Genomic DNA, 17210 nt, shown 5'->3' on the forward strand with positions numbered 1-17210 from the left:
GGAATACTCATTTTCCCTCACAAACAGTGGTTGCCAAATGGTTGCAGACCAGTCTCTAGGCCGGTGTGTCTGAGGCTGTTCTGGCTTGATCCATACCACCACAAAATGCCATGTTTTTGCAAAACCTCAGTACAACCCAAAGAATTTTTGCAACCATATGCTGGCAAACCAAAAGAATGCAAGTTTAAGGCTTCACTTTTCAGACCTACCATACTACACATCCAACTTTAATGTGTCTGTGTGTAAAACACAGTGCCGTCATAGCACCACCAGGTCAGATTTATCATCAGTCAAAATCTACTAATTTAATCTACTTTCCTTTTCAGGAAAGTCAGGTGAGTGAAGCATTAACATGCAACATTTTTGACATACTAAACAGCACAGAGGCTCGTCCATGTGTGACTTTCTTTCCTCTTTTTTTCTGATTTTTCATTGTTGAAAACGAACTGCACAGAAACCTGTACAATCTTTAGAGTCAGGTCAAAAATCAAGACTTCACATAATAGCCAGCTTTGTAGAGTGAACAGAAATATGGTAAAAATGGTAAATGGCCTGTATTTGTATAGCGCTTTAGTCCCTAAGGACCCCAAAGCGCTTTACACATCCAGTCATCCACCCATTCACACACATTCACACACTGGTGATGGCAAGCTACATTGTAGCCACAGCCACCCTCTGACCACCACCAGTAGGCAACGGGTCAAGTGTCTTGAAAACAAATGCAAGTGCAGTAAAAAAAAAAAGAGCTTGGTGTTGTCGCTGTCCCATGTCAGCAACTCTTACTGTTAAAAATATCTCCCGCAAGCTGCAAAGGAGTGTTCGAAGTGAACAATGAAGCTGCATTTAACTTCTTTTTATGACTTTCCAGATTTTTCTTCCTTTTTTATACACAACAAGGCCTTCTCAGTAACACTGCTAGTTTAATTTAAATTCAGCTTCTGCTTTATGTAGCATACAGCGAAACTTTAATGTGAGAAAGCAGAAATTCAGAAAAGCCCGACTGGAACACTATCTGGCAGCTCCAAGTTTTTTCCTCAGACAACTGACACTAAATCACTGTTTGCCCTACAAGCAAAGTTGCACACATCAAACACGCACAAGAATCCCACAAAAAGTCTTGTGTGTTGGTCCCACTATCCACATGCAAAGCATACAAACACCCCCCTACGCACGAATGCCTAATCCTCCCAAATCCAGACAGGAAATGCCCTCGTCAGTAGAGCTGAATGCTTTTGACAGACCCCTGCTGCTCTTTCTCTGAGCGCTCTCTCCTCCCCCTTTTGCTGAATGATATATCTGCTCTCCTCAAAGTCCCATCTGGAAACAGTTAGCCTGTGAACATTTCCACACAGCCAATAAAAACACATCTATTGCAAGCCTAGTTTATCAGCAATGGAGGACAATTTCAGCATGCAATTGTTACTTTCACTTTCTGGAGCTTTTGTCGGTACAACGAAGCAATAGTTTACTGTCATGACTCAGAGATCCGGTCAAAGGTTTGGCTTAGCGTCAGGGCTCCTTTTCCATCATGTTATCCAGTTAGTTTGTTATGGCGAGAAACACGTACTAGAACATGCAACACTTAAGAGTCAAAATGATTTATAAGAGTCCTCAGATGACCCCGGTATCTTAATGACGGACATCCTGAGACTGTTATCTAAATAACTTCTGACTTTCACAGAGTGGAGAGTCTAGTCTAGTCCGTAGACACAATAAAAGCATGAGAGTTTTAAAAGGAAACAGCATTACAGAGAAAGAGGTGGAAAAAGCAGAGCAATAGGATGAGAAAATAAGAGGAGGGACAGGAGAGTGGCCTTATAATTTGCGCAAACACACATACACAGATCTCAACCTTGTTTATAGCTCCAGGAGTAACTATGAATAAGCATAAGGTAAACATTAACCGTACAGCTCACAGTTTCAGTTAAGAACAATTGTCATTTCCTGATAAGAAATATTTCAATGTGCAATGACTCTTACTGAACATTTGCTGGTGATAAAGTGCTACTCCCGGTGAGGTTTTGAGGGGTGAGAATGTATTATTAAGTTTCTTCTCATGTTACAAAGTGTGTCAGAAACATCCTCTGTTGCCACAGTGGCAATTACACCATTACAGCCATGTGGAAGAAAAGGACTCCACAGTCCCTTATAAGTACACCTTTACTGCTTCCATAATAATTAAGGTGGTAAGTAGCAGCCAGGTGGTGCTGATCAAATGCACTTGATGAGGTGATCATCAGCAAGTGTGAGTACCTTTATAAAAGCAGGTTCTCTGGCAGATGCACAATTGTGCAGACTTCAGTGAAGTTGCAAAACACCCAAGAGCTTCTCTGTTATATCAGAATCTACAGGCCTCAGTTAGCATGCTAAATGTTAAACTTCATGATAGTAAAATCAGGAAAAGGTTTGAACAAGTGTGCCTTATTTAGAAGTCAGAAGATGGCAGCACAGCTTAGGTTTGCCAAATTGTGTCTGAACGAACAGCAAAACCTCTGGAGCAATTTTCTTTGGACATGCAAGACCAAAGTAGAGATTTTTGGCTTTAGTGTACAGCAACATATTTGCTGAAAAACAAAACTTTAGAACAAGTATGCTTGGTGGTGGAGGGGTGATGATTTGGGCTTCTTCTGTAGACACAGGACCTGGGCTGCTAAGTCATTGAGTTGACCTTGAACTCCTCTGTATACCAAAGGATTTTAGAGTCAAATGTGAGGTCGTCTGACAGTTGAAGCTTGGCCAAAATTAGGTCATGCAAAAGGATAATGATCCTGATGACAGCAGAAATCTGCAACAGGACAGGTGAGAAACAGAAGGATGAAGGTGTTTAAATGATTCAACCAAATACCTCAGCTGTCTCCAATGCTGTGAGAGTGATAAAGTTACAGAGAAACTGATTACTTCAAGTTCTTGCTGTTGAATGTGATTCTACAACCTACTGAACATAGGATGCACTTTGCTTAGTCCTGTCCTGGTCATTGGGAGACCGTGCCCTCTGCTGGCGAGTTTACTTCAGCACTTCAAGAAGCAATACAAAAAACATCTGTTCACTACTTTATAAGAGAAGGCCTCAAAACTGTACATCAAGTTAAAACACAAACAAATAAACAAAACAGGAAGTCTTTTTGTTTTGAAATGTTTTATTGTCTGATGTTACACTCAAATAAAAGTCAAACTGAAATTCAATTTGAGCACATAAAATTTATAATACCTTCAAAATAAAATCTGCAAACTGTCAGTGACACTTGAAGTATGATTACATCACACGAACACGCATTCATGTCGTTGTCAGCATATTCTTTTCCAGTGTTGCCCACAAGAGAAATACTAATTCACGGCAAATGTACTAAATCAATTTCAAATTTAGGCAGAAATGAACAGTGCTGATCTAAAAACAAGGAAAAGGATCCAGTTTTAGCTTTCATTTGTATTCTGCTCTGTCAGAGCAACGAGTCACAGTAAAATGATTGTACAACACTTGTAATCAGTAAAGTCCTTCTTGTGTTTAACAGTAATATGGTCTTCAGTGTTGATAAGGGGCTGACGTTATAAAGCAGAGATGCTTAAAAACAAAGAAAAAGAAGAAAAGGAATCATAAGGCACACCCACCTGTCCTATATTGCAGTACTAATTAGTGCAAAACAGACTGTAAACAACTTTCAAGCACATGGAACAAACTTCATGATGAACTATGCTGTCACATTTTAAGGAAGCTAATTTTATCTCTCACTCATTTATTGCACGTCATTTTTCTGCTCACGAGGACTTAAAAAAGGGAACAAAAGTAAAATGAAAAATGCAGTGTTGATTACATTAACTTAGTATAAACTACCCAGACCAAACTATAATATAAATCAGATACACACAAAGAGAGTGGTCTTCCAAAGACATTAAAGCTGCGTCTAAACTGCTATTGGTCAGTGATGACAAGCTTTTCAAAGCATGCCGAGCACAGGAAGGCGATTTTGTCTAATTGTGCAAAGCCTGCATAGGATGATATTAACATTACAATATGACCCTCTCGCTCCTGAGTACGTTAAATTTCACTCCTAACTGACGGACACTTTGCTTTGGCTCTTTATACCCAATCATCGGGTATAAACTCTTAACATTCACCCAACCTTTGTATTCAAGCGTGTTTGCATTGACATCAGCAGCTGTGATCTTTTTTAAGTGAATCCCTCCCTTACGAAGCTTACGAGCAAGACACCCAATGCAGATGTGGAAACACTGACAAGGACATCTGAATGGTGAAAATGTTGAGCCCCAGTGATTTCATTTCTACGCTTGCTGCAGAGCTATACAGGCATATCCCAAGGAAAGGTTTGAAGAGTTAAGTGAAATACTGCTCTTTACAGGGCGACGACCATCGATGAAGTAAATTACCCGACATCCCTGTTTCGCATCGAGTGTCTTTGAGTCAAGAGCCAAATTAATTTGAAAGAAATGGCTGTTCTTATTCTTGCAGATGGCGCGCTGTGCAAGCTTGTGGCTTCACGGCTGCTTACATCCAGCTGATGGTGAAGTTCTGACTCAGGCTGAGACCCAGATCAGCGACTGTTAACACCTGCAGAGAGGAAGGAAAGCATCATTACCGTTTGGAGAATATCTTCATGTGAAACTAAAGCCAACATTATCTGCTGTCTGCATTAAAGCTACAGAACACGAGCACAAGTACTACAGGGTTTTAAGCCAAAATCTACTAATTTGATATTTTATTCAAGACTTATTCAATAATATTATTGATCTCTTTTTTTTTTTTTTTTTTAATCACTGCTTTTTGTCCATCAATCTATAACAATGCCATCAAAAAATTCTATAATATAAAACTAAGATAACCACATTTACATTTCATACTTTAAATACATGTTGCTGCCAGTTTTTCTGTGCTGGACTAATGTCATAAAGTTTTGCATTTCTCGAAATAACTGATCAAATTAATTATTTAATGCCCAAATGTAAAAAAAAATGACAGCTTTCACTGTACACACTGTGTGACAAATGTGTAAAGTAACAATCAAATGAATTTAAAAATATTTTTAATTGAAAATAAAGGAAGAGGAAAAAGATGGAAATACTGGGTTATCATCCAGTTACATCCTGTGCTAGAAACTGAAACAAGGCTGATTTATGAAACCTAGCGGCTTTAACAAGGAAGCATCTTTCAGCTCTTTCGGTAAAAACCGAAGGTACCGGGTTTGGTTTTTTTTTTTTTTTGGGGGGGGGGGGGGGTCGTCTCTCTTTTGCAAAGGTAGGAAAACCCAGTAGATACTTGAGTGCTCTGTTGTGCTGCTGATGTGGTTGTCTCCAGTCTGTTAAACTGAGAAAGGTTGCTGTCATGAGAAACTGATTTCAGACTCGCTTCTTCTCTCATCTCTGTTGACATAATTGTGATGCTTTGCAGACCTGCTTCACCATGTGCACTTCCCTGTTTGCTCTGTCAGTCTTTTTAAGGTTTTTTGATGATGTGTCACAGTTTTCTTTTTCCAAACCTAAAAACAAAAAAAAACAAAAACTACCCCACATAACTCAGAACCTCACCTGGTTGTTTCTGTAGGTAAACAGTGCATCTTGGGAGTTCACCAACACCCTGCTCGGCTTCTCCTTCACACCATAGAAGGAGGCCGACTCCACAGTGATGTATGACGCTTCGATGTGGTTAGAGAGCACCTGGGATGTCATTGTGTTCTACAAAATAAGGTAATAAAAAAGCTCAAACCATTTTTCAACAACACAGGTGAGATTCTCTGAAAAGCAGAGCTAAATTAAACAGGTCCAGACACAGTTTATCTACACGAGCAGCGGCACGATGTGTGAAGTCAGATAAAGTAGGCTGGAGCAAACACGCAGGGTAGATGACTGTATTCTACTAAATAGATGAAGGTGAGCACCTGAGCAATGCTGAAGATGATGTAGGCGTACTGGTTGGTCTCGTAGGTGTCGATGGTCTCTCCATCATCCCAGAACAGATCTCCACTGGCTGAACCATCTTGAGAGAGAGCTGAGACGAGGTGGAGAGGCTGACCGGTGCTTACCCACAGGGTCAGGTTGGGTACCTGTTCAAACATGCACACAGAGAGAAAACATGAATGTGAATCAAGTGGAAGACACAGACAGACACAGACAGACACAGACACACAGACACACACACACACACGTCTGACCAGTAGAATCAAAATTCAGACACACACACACACGTCGGATGAAAAGACATCAGGTTTTCAGTATTCTTCAGTTTTCAGCATAGACTTAGAGTTTGTTTGTTTTTTTAAAAGGCAAAAGTCCAACACAAGGAGGTAGCATATGGAGCCACAGATATCATTGTTTATAGCACAAAAAATAAAAATAAAATAAAAATTGTGGCATAATTTGTGTGAATTACATCTGAATGTGTTTGGATTAAATGTTATATTTTTTATGTGTGAGATGCAGAGGTTTCAAAAGGTTCAAATAATAAAATCCAATAACCCATGTATCAGGGCTGACAAGTGTAGATATGTATGTGCTTTCCCTTCATATCTAGCACACAACAGGAGATTGTCTGTTTCAGACACGCTGGCACTTCTGGAAAGGCTCTGTGGGGTTTTGACGAGAAAGCTGCCGAGGTAGGGCTGCCTCCCCCTTACACAGTGCAGTATGGTCTGTGCTGCTTGCTACACAAGGTTTACTGACCGGCTGGCAGGTTAAAGACTGTTTGATGTTCAGTCTGAGTCAGACATTTGCATTCTCACCTCGGTGTGAAGCAAAGTTGAGTGCTTCAGCGTGAAGTGTGAAAAGTCCCATTTTAGCCTAAATTTCCTTCAAACATCACAAAAATAATAATATTGGAGTTAAAGGCAAATATTTCACCTTGTTCTCTTACACTTTGCCACTTTTACTGCTGAGTGCTACTGCAGAGTGGATTGTTTATGGTGTGAACAGGATCCAACTTCTATCCGAACAAACTAACAGGTGCACGCTGCAGGTTTAGGCTACAGCAGCTCCTGTACCCACTGTCATGCTTTGCATTCTGGGATCTGAGAGAGTACCATACATATGTGAAGGTCAGTACGGCCAATCAAGTAGCTGTAAAATGAGCATAAAATCTCCATGTTCTCTACTCATCCAGAACACAGCACCTTCTTCCTGTGTTTACTTTTGTTGCTCCCGCCTCAGACGCACCTGGCCAATCAGCAGACTGAACATTCTCACGTTTTTTTTTATGACAGATTTTGGTTCGAGTAAACAAACTGCAGTGTAAGATGCTCTTAGGTTTACAGGGATTACAGCCACATATTCTGACTGTACTATTTAAAAGTCTGCCCATGGTTAATTTGAGCATCCAGCATTGTAACAGACCCGTTTTAGCTGAAAAACCTTTTACCTGTGTTGGTATAATGGAGCCCTCGCGCAAATGCAGGTTGATCTTATCTAGAGACGCATTGAGTCGAAGCTCTTCGCCCTTACTGGTCACACAGTCGCCCTGAGAAGTAAAGGAACACACATGATATAGGCACTCTGATTAAGTCACCATACGCTCTGTCCGCTCACTATCGCTCACAGAGTCTCACCGTGTAATAGTCGTACCACAGACCCTCAGGGAAATAACCATCCACGTAGTCCACTCCAGGATCCAACACTGGTGTCACCAACAAACTCTCCCCCCACATGAACTGCTTGTCGATGCCGTAGGCTTTCACGTCTTTGGGAAACCTTTTGAGTATGTAAAGTTATGCACCCCGGAAACACACGGAATACATGAAAATCTGTGCTTTTAGGATTCCTACTCACTCGAACATTATTGGCCGAGCCACTGTGTGTCCGTGCACATGCGCGTGATGGAAGAGAGTGTAGAGAACAGGGAAGAGAGAGTAGCGCAGCAGCAGAGCCTCCTTCATGGCTGTGCGAGCAAGCGGGCTGAAAGCTGTCGGGTCTTGAGGCTGTAAAACCACAGAAATAAGCCCCACACACGGTAGGAGATGCAAAAATAGAAAAATGAATCCATTAGTAGACATGCAGTTACATGTTTAGATTCTCCAAATGAAGTCTCGAGCTACAAAACAAACACTGATGTAAAAGTTTCAGGTGTCATCATGAAACTATAAATAACAAATAAGTACAATTTTTAGAAGCACAGCTAAACCTGTAAGTGATAGACTGAAGAGGACACTCTTACCTTCATGCTGATGGCGTTGTGGTTTCGTGTGAATGGATAGAAAGCTCCCAGCTGAGTCCAGCGGACGCACAATTCCTCCTGTGTCTCCTCGCTGAAGCCGCAGACATCTGCTCCCACCAGCGGGATGCCCAAAAGGTTAAAGGTCAACATACCTGCACAGAAAGAAATGGGAGTTAAATATCCAATGATGAGACGGACAATTTCACATGAAACATCCTCAAATCCAAAATGATAAATAATAGAAGAGATTATCCAAGAATTCAAATAAGCAGTTTTACGACAACAGATCAGCGACAGTGTCGTCGTTTATGCATCAGTGTGTATGATCTGTATCTGCTGAACTTCTGACCTGCTATAGAAGTGTAAAGGTCTTTCCACTGACTCCTGTTGTCTCCAAGCCAGTGACCGGAGTACATGCCCTGACTGGGGAAGGTGGAGCGAGAGATCACAAAAGGTCTCTTTGCCACAATTCGCTTCAGAGCGCTGAACACGGGGACAGAGAGGAAGTGAAAACAACAAGACAAAGTGTGTAATGAAGAAGTATTGTAGTGTTTTATTTCCGTTGCGTGTGTACATGTGAGTATTGAGAGCATCAAACCTTGCAGAGGCTTTAGCTTCCATCAGTCCATACAGACTGTGCATGTTGTAATGTATAGACTGCTTCTGCTGCGCGGTGGCACACAAGGTTTTGGCTCTCAGCAAACCTCCCAGTACACCTGAAGGCAGAAGACCCCATGAAACCCAAACGTATCGTATGTTTGTAGTGTGATCTCTGTTGTAGAGCCAATCTCCTACCTGGAGTGTAAGGAGGGTTTTCAAGATTGTTTGTTGGGCAGCCACTGGTCGATCCATCCAGGAAGTTTGATGGCTCATTCATGTCCTAAAACCAAGTGAAGTGTTGTCAGATCTTTAAACAATCATAAGGAGTCATCTAGGCAGGAGTCAGTGATTACTTATTTAACAGCCTGCACTGTTCTCATACTTACAATCCATAATCCATCAAACGCCACCTTATCGTGGAACATCTGTAGGTTGTCATACCACCATTCATGTGTCACTTCATCAGAGAAATCTGGATATGCCGTGAGACCAGGCCACACCTGGAAACGGGAAGAAAGAATTTAAGTTTAAATTCATGCTTAACATTCATACCATGTTCATTTATTATTGGGCTCGCCTGGCTGCACTTAAGAACCGGTCCAGCTGAATTACGTAGATCTAATGAAGCTGGATAATTTTCAAAAGCTTTCAGCTATACTGTAGCTACTGTAGTACCACCCAGATTAATGAGTGAGTGAGCTGTGATGAGCCTAAAGTCAGAGTTTTCTGGTACATGAACGGGGCTCTCTTTTTGTCTTGCTAAATCGCCATGGTAACTTATGTTTAACATAACCTGGTCAGGAGTAGGTCGCTTTCCATGCTCAAGACAGAAAGTTTATGTATTCTCACATTCTGTGTCAGGACACTGAACACTTCTATTAAAACCTCTGAATCAGTGACGTCTACATGGGTTTAAGTGATCGAAGAACTGGTGGAGTAAGAAGCTGCTTCAGTGTAACTCTGCTTTCTTTGATTGGGGATTTGATTTTAGACAGCAGGTATCACAATGATAGTTAGCAGCTTTCAAAGAAAGCCCGGGGTCTCTGCGCATGCTAAAATAAAAGCGGGCATCTGATGCATTATTTGCATCTTCTGCACAAAATGAACCAATTAAGTTCTGCCCAATCAGTAAAGAGAAACAGCAAGAGAGATAAAGGATGTAAAGACTTATTACAGCAAAACACAACATTAAAATAGAGAAGAGGGGAATGTTGCAGAAAACTGTTAATCCTGTAAATTCATCAGTGAAAGTATTTATTTTACCCCCCTGGGTGCACTCTCAATATTAACATTAGATAAGTGTATTCAGGTTTGACATGTGCTCCATAACGAAGTGATAAATATCAATAAAAACATCTTAATAGCAGCAATACTGACTTAGCAGCAGATTAGGCCCAGGCATATTTATGCTTAAAATTCCTGTGAAACAAGACGCACAACAACAAACATCTCTGCTAAGTATCTACTGTGCACTTTGATTATTTCATCAGCAAAAGAATCATTGGAAAAGTGGCTCAAAAATACTTAAATCTACTCTGGAACAAGAAAGCCCAGCACCATCATAGACAGGTTCTAGGCTCAACATGTTTCCCTAACTCATTAATCCTGCGTCACAGAACATGCCTTAGTTAATGTTGTTGTGTGGCTTCATGTCTCACCTTCCCAATAAGCGTTTTCCCTTCAGCATCTTTAATAAAAACTCCTCTCTTTACACCTTCATCGAAGGGCCAGTATGAGCCCTCGGGTTGTGTGCTGCTGATACCCGGGTCCTGAAGGATTAATAAACGACTCACTTAAACACTCACATGCCAAAGCAGACACAAAACACATGAGACCAAGTACACGTGTGTTTGCATACCAGGATCATGACGTAGCGCTGGTTATGAGCATGTAGGTCCCTGACCAGTTCAGGTAGTGTGTCAAACTTTTTTGATTCATACGTAAAGTCCATAAATTTGTCCATGTAGTCAATGTCATTCCATTGGACATCCTGCGATTAAACAGACTCATTATTATTAATAATAAAATGAATTCACTCATCCTAAAGCTACTTAAGAGAAATGCATATGTTTAGGGTTAATTACAAAAGAACAAAGACTAAAATCACTGACACGTACTACAAAAGAAATTACCTGAGGTATCCCATAATTCCTCATGCTCTTGACAACCTCCCACGTAGAATTACTCGTGTCGTAGCCCCATCGGCAGAGATGGTATCCTAAGGCCCAGTAGACTGGCATTGCTGGGTATCCTGTGTCAACAAAGATGGATGAAAAGAAAGCGGCGATTCTCAAAACAAAAAAAGGACAAATTCAAGGTGACAGAGGCAATAGGCTGGAGTTATTTATATAATGGAGTTCCACAGGGTTCTATGCTGGGACCAGTTTGTTTACATTTCACATGCTTCCCTCAGGCCTAGAATACATTTTCATTGCTATACAGAATGTCTTCTTCCTTAATTCTTCTTCTTAATGCTATACAGTAATGTCACGAAGACATAAAAACCTGGATGAGTAAGTATCTGTCTTACCAGATTCTTAGTCTGGATGGCATTACTTTGGCCTCCAGTAACACTGTGAGGAACCTTGGAGTCATTTTTGACCAAGACACGTCCTTCAATGCACATATTAAACAAATATGTTGGACTGCTTTCTTCCATTTGTGCAACATCTCTAAAATTATCCTGTCAGGGTGACGCTGAAATTAGTTCATGCATTTATTACTTCTAGGCTGGACTACTGTCATTCATATGACTGTTCTAAAAGCTCCCTGAAAAGCCTTCAGTTGTTCCAAAAATGCTGCAGCAAGAGTTCTGACAGGGACTAGAAAGAGAGATAATATTTCTCCTATACTGGCTCCTCTTCATTGGCTCCCTGTTAAATCCTAACTCAAATTTAAAATCCTACTTATCACACGAGGTGATAAGTCTATACAAGGTCTTGAATAATCAGGCTCCATCTTATCTTGACATAGTACTGCATCACCCCAGTAGAGCACTTAAAAGGGAGTTTTTCCTTCCCACTTTTGCAAAGTGTTTGCTCAAAGGGTGGTTGTCTGATTTTTGAGGTTTTCTCCCATGAAAACATGGATCAGGGTGCAGTACACATGCCTACATATAAGTGCATCTCATCACAGTGCTACTACTGACCTACAACATCCACATATTGCTGAACCACTGAACCAGGATCAGGACCAAGGAAAATGTAAAAGTCAAGGATCCCACCAATAGTACGCCAGGTAAGGGCCGGGGTAGGCTGGAGGACCACGTCTGACAAAACAGATAAGAAACTGATGAGACATTTTTCATCAAAAGAAACGTGCACTTAAGAAAAAAATAGAGTAAGGTATCAGCTGATTATTCTCATTTCCTAACTACATCTTCAGTTTGTGAAAGAACAACACAGAAAACACAAACACAGAAAAGAACAAAGGTCTGTATAATAATCTAAAGGTGATTTTCAACATAACTTAGTTCAATTGCAAAATGAAACAAATCTTATTAAAACTTCAGTACATTGCAAATCGTTTTACAGTTTGTGTTGGCAAAGCTCTGAATAATCAATATGACATCTGAGTATGATATGAAGTTTATCTTCACACACTGGAAAGTCCATTTGTAACTTCTGCTTTTATGAAATTGCTTAACTTTGTCAGCTGCTGTCATGTGAACTTGACTTGTAAGCTTAAGCATTTTATTCTGCTGCTCCTGAGTGTTTGTGTATGTGACCTATTGCACATTGTGAAACCAGAGGTATTAGGGTGACTAACAGACTGACCCATTGCATTGCTGTTCAGCAGGAAGAAGCCGTGTGCGTTCCCTCCATCCTCCATTGCCAGGTAAAATGGATGAGCCCCATACAGGTTTGTCTGTTCCTACAGTACGGAAGAAGAATGCAAAGATATTACAATACATTTCATGTAATCGGCAGTTTTATCCAGCCAGTTAACAAAATTAATTCAGCCTCCTGTCATCCTCCAAAGACAGCCTGCAACAGCTTTGTGAATTAACTGCAAACGTGAGAGCATGGCAGCAAAGCATCAAAGACAATCAGACACAATAACTAACTGATCATTTCACTGACAAAAACGATATTAACGTGAACATCTGTGGGATCAAACAGCAGCTGTGTCTGTGACCGATGGTTACCGTTGGAGGCACATCTCTAGCCCACATGGTGAGCGTGTTCCAGTGGACATCGTGCAGGAAGGTGGAGCGATGCTCACCCAGGCCATAAATGAACTGCGTAGGTAGGGAAGTGGAGAACTGGAGGAACTGATCCGCGTAGAAGAGAGGCGCCACAGTGGTGTTCAGACTAACAGGAAACATTTGGACAAGCATTAATGAGACTGTTATTTCATAACTGAATACATATATACAGTTCAGAGTAACTAATATGTATATGAATGAGGAAATCTAACTATAGCCCTTTTCTTCAACGTAAGCCAAATGAGACCTACAACACAGAGCCGCAAGTGGGAAAAAAATCCCTCTGAATCAGATACTTTATTCCTCACATTTCAGAATGTCCCATTCAGCTCAGACTTACAGTACTGCTCCTGTTGAGCGCCTCTTCACCACAAGACCAAATGGTTGCTTTGAGAGCTCGATGATATAATCTGGGCTTTCTGTCTTGTTGGTGACGGTGGGGACGGAGATGGGAACTTCAAACCGTGAGCTTGAAGGGTCGGTGATCTTGATGGAGAACAATTTGTGGTTAACTGGCAGTAATTATTACAAACATTTTATCAGAATTTAAAAAAAAAAACTAAAAAAAACTTAATTAATCAAGCAAACTTACAGGATTAGATTTGAGCCTGATGAAATGAAAAATGAAATGCAAAGGAGAGCAAATTTTGCTCACATCTGTAATAGACAGGTGTAGTTTCTCTTATCTTTATTGTCATGAATACTAATCAATAAAATGATCACAGTGCAAAGGTCAACATGTTTGTTTTATATGTGTCAATGGAAAATTGTACTTGGTAGTCAGTATAGACTTTTAATGATATAAGTTTGCATATGATAGAATACTGCATGATGACCTTTTAGATGTGTTAGACTGTTGTTCACTACAAAAACTTGTTCTGTTCTCTTTCTTAGTTTCTTCCCACAGCGATAATAAGAGCTGAACCACTCTTATCTCCACTCCCTTCTGAATCCCACAACACACACACACACCTGCATACGCTCTAACATTCCTCTGTCTATGAACAGATGTATTCACTATTGTATTACTTTTGTATATAAATAAAAACTAGAGCGGTAACAGAGCGCACTTCACAGGGCCCCCACTCTGATGTGAGTGCTCTGTGACCGCCCTTGCAAGTAAAATCTGCAGCGTGTGTGTCTCCACTCTCTGACTCTCAGCTGAAGAAGTGTCTTTTAGAATAAATCTCTTGACAATATGCAAAGCAAGAATCAACAGATGTGTGCACTGGAAGTCCATCTGCCCATCTTTTTTCCACATTTAGGTTTCTTACAGTGTGACTCAGTCATTTCATATAAAGTTTCTTAACTATCGCTGTCCAACAATCATGTTTATTTAAGACTATAAGGCAGTTTAGCCTGTGCCAATTTCCAAATTACAGCCTTTACATAGTACCCCTTTATTTAAACCAAATACTAATTCTTTTATTGGTCTGTTGCTTCCTCCAATTAAGAAAATGAAAAACAGAGAAACAGAAGATCAGTGCAAAAACACAGCATGAATTATAAGTTTTAAAGGCTCTTTAATACATTAACATGAGCAAAATGTATTCATCAACTTGTAAGTTTCCAAAATTTTGCCCTTCTATGTTTTCCATGACTAAATGTGAAACCTCTACTCACCCTGACACGCAGCCGCTTGTCCGTCTCATAACGCATCTCCACTTCTATGGTGAGGATGTCTCCAGGGTAATACGTCTTCACCTCCTTCACGAGCGTAGCTTTCTGTCCCAGCAGCGTGTCATTTAGTGACACGAGCGAGTACGAAGGGAACTCTGAAGGATAGAAACACCAAGGGATTCCATTTTTCCCTGACGGGCGACTGGCAGAGGGGGAAGCGGTGGACGCAGGGATAAAGCAGCAGTTCCTTGCCTCGCACAGCTCTCGGGTCACAACCACCCCTCTTTCAGGGTAGCAATCAAACCTCCACGCCTCTGGTATCAGACTGCATGCCTCACTTCGGAAAGAGGCAGCAGTATCGTTCGCTGATGTTTGCACTTTGGGGCCCGGTGTTTGTCCTGGGCCCGGCAGCGGCGGTTTATGCTCCTGTTGGTTGGGAGTGTGCAGCCATAACACAGCACCCAGTAGCCATGCTCCACAGAGCACCAGCAGGAGACAGCCGATCACCAGGAGGCCCGTGGTGACGGAGCATGAAGGTCCACGTTGAAGCAATGAGGCGTCCTCTGGCTCCAGCGCCTTGAAACACAGGAATGAAGTAAAAATCCAGTTTAAGCACTGAGCAGTACAGTAATACAGACTTTGCTCATAAAGATCCTAATTCTTGTGAGTCATCCTAATGAAAGAGATAATATACTAAAACGTAAGATTGTAAGGCACAGTATTTCTGCTCTACGGATTATAAAATGACAAACAGATTCATAAAAACAAGCTAACTCACTGAAGCCTCGCCTTGAACAGGCTCTTCTGACAAAACTGTGCTAGAAAACTGGACATCTTCAGGATTCAACTTCTTGTAGGAAACCATTGTGGCAATAAGAGTCTATGACAGTGAGAGACAGAGGAGAGCAAAATCAGTAGAGACATGCAGCCATGATTCATTTCCTTTGTGTGAAGCTGCTGGAAAAAGTGCATGACAAACAGTGAAGTGAAATTTAGTTTCTCCCATTTCAATGCAATGAGCACAATGGAAAAAATATACAAACAAACTACAGTGTCTGCGATGTCTAATGTTTATTAAGCATTAGGTTTAACATTTAGGCATTTACTCAACTGTAATAAATGTCACAATTAATGTGCCTAATACCACCATACACCAGCTGTTCCGTGAGTAATATACTGAGCAGGCTGCATCTTGAACTGCAGCAAGTTTAGCCTTCAAGTAAAGGTCACACATGCGGAAAAAACGCGTTAACTGCAGTTATATTAGCTTATATAAACAAAGAGAGGAATTTAATGAAATTTATATTTTAATATCGTAATCCAAGCTGCGGTGTTATTCCCAGTCACACTAATGAGAGGTCCTGAACAACTTGTGGCTAACTTTAGCTAGCTACTGCGTAGATATACACGTGAATGTCAAAGTTCACCTAGGAGACGTACGGCCTCTAAATTCATTCCAGATTTATTTACAGGTGTTAAGCAATAGATAAAACAGCTGTTCACCCTAGCCTGCTACAGTGGTACGCTATTGTTTTTCATTAAGGTTACGTACGTTAGCGTTAGCTTACTTTAGCAGCAGTCTTAAGTTTAGCAAACGTTTACAGACAGGAGTGTTACCTTTAGCGACGTCCAAACGGATATGCTTTATTCTCTGCAGGCGCAGAGGTGCATTATACAGCCCAAAGTTAGCTTTAAATTACGCGTTACGAAGCTAAATTTTTCGTAGTGTTAATAACCTCTGCCACCACAGCCTGCTCGGCGCGGTGTGCGTTTATTTATCTCTACGGCGCTTTCAGAATACCTCGTAATTCCAACAACTTCCGTTTGACGCAGTCCCCTCCAACAAACTTTGAGCATACAGCCTTTATGCTCTACAAACGAATATCTCGTGTTGAGATATATATATATATATATATATATATATATGGTCGGTAAAATAAAAATTACCGACCATATGTTAGTAATTTTTTGTTTCCCAACACTGGTCAGAAGAACGCTTCCTCTCAGCGGTGCTGCCTTTAGGCGCAGCTGGGACTTCTGTGAAAGTGGTGGCAATATGTGGAGGCGATTAGATGACCAACATCTATCATGACTGAAAAAAACATAAGTAAAAATTTCAAGTTATTACTGCAAAATTTCAGCTTGGTATCCCAAAATTTCAAATTATTTTCCCAATTTCAAGGAATCAGACAAACAAACAAAAAAAATTGAAACAAAAAAAAGAAAATCAGTTAAGAAAAAAAGAAAAACGTAGAAAAATGGCTGTCCCAATTTGAAACATTTTTAGTCTCAGATGGAGAAATATGATTTACAGATTTTCATTTGTGAAACTTGTGATGCACAATAGTGTAAACAGGATTTTGTGTTGGATAATTGCTTTGCAAAGTATAAAAATAATAAATAAAGTAAAAAATACAGTCCTCCTTAAGTAGCTTAATGGGGCTCAAATTAAATGATCAAAATATATTCCAGAGTAAACATATTCACTCACTGTAGAACGTTGCTTTTCCGAATCATATGCATTATATTATTTGTTCACTGTAGCTGGTAATCATGTTACTTTATTCCACATGTTGTCACTGCAAGGTTCTTTTAAGTTTGCCATAGACTGCATCGTTCTGGTCTTTGCAA

At 40.6% G+C, this 17210-nt stretch overlaps 1 protein-coding gene across 1 annotated transcript; it reads right to left on the reverse strand.

Moving 5' to 3' along the window:
* Window positions 1-3119: 3119 nt before the first annotated feature.
* On the reverse strand, window positions 3120-16361 carry gaa2 (alpha glucosidase 2). The gene is made up of 21 exons (XM_006804355.2): window positions 16197-16361; window positions 15358-15459; window positions 14583-15155; window positions 13300-13445; window positions 12900-13065; window positions 12529-12625; window positions 11901-12020; window positions 10885-11003; window positions 10611-10742; window positions 10411-10521; window positions 9139-9252; window positions 8948-9032; window positions 8751-8868; window positions 8502-8635; window positions 8153-8304; window positions 7768-7916; window positions 7548-7689; window positions 7361-7459; window positions 5889-6053; window positions 5539-5685; window positions 3120-4564 (listed from the first exon to the last, which is right to left on the reverse strand). Exons 2-21 carry the CDS (start codon window positions 15442-15444, stop codon window positions 4502-4504), a joined length of 2919 nt encoding a protein of 972 aa, XP_006804418.1. The 5' UTR covers window positions 15445-15459; window positions 16197-16361; the 3' UTR covers window positions 3120-4501.
* Between the last annotated feature and the right edge of the window lie 849 nt (window positions 16362-17210).

The sequence above is a fragment of the Neolamprologus brichardi genome, chromosome 6, assembly GCF_056152115.1.
Source record: "Neolamprologus brichardi isolate AB-2024 chromosome 6, ASM5615211v1, whole genome shotgun sequence".
NCBI classification, from domain to species: domain Eukaryota; kingdom Metazoa; phylum Chordata; class Actinopteri; order Cichliformes; family Cichlidae; genus Neolamprologus; species Neolamprologus brichardi.

Coding starts and splice junctions, on each gene's coding strand:
- gaa2 (XM_006804355.2), bottom strand. CDS start 15,444: ATGGTTTCCTACAAGAAGTTGAATCCTGAAGATGTCCAGTTTTCTAGC. Junction 6,054..7,360: donor GCTCCATTATACCAACACAG/GTAAAAGGTTTT, acceptor ATGTTTGAACAG/GTACCCAACCTGACCCTGTG. Junction 5,686..5,888: donor TCATCTTCAGCATTGCTCAG/GTGCTCACCTTC, acceptor CTTATTTTGTAG/AACACAATGACATCCCAGGT.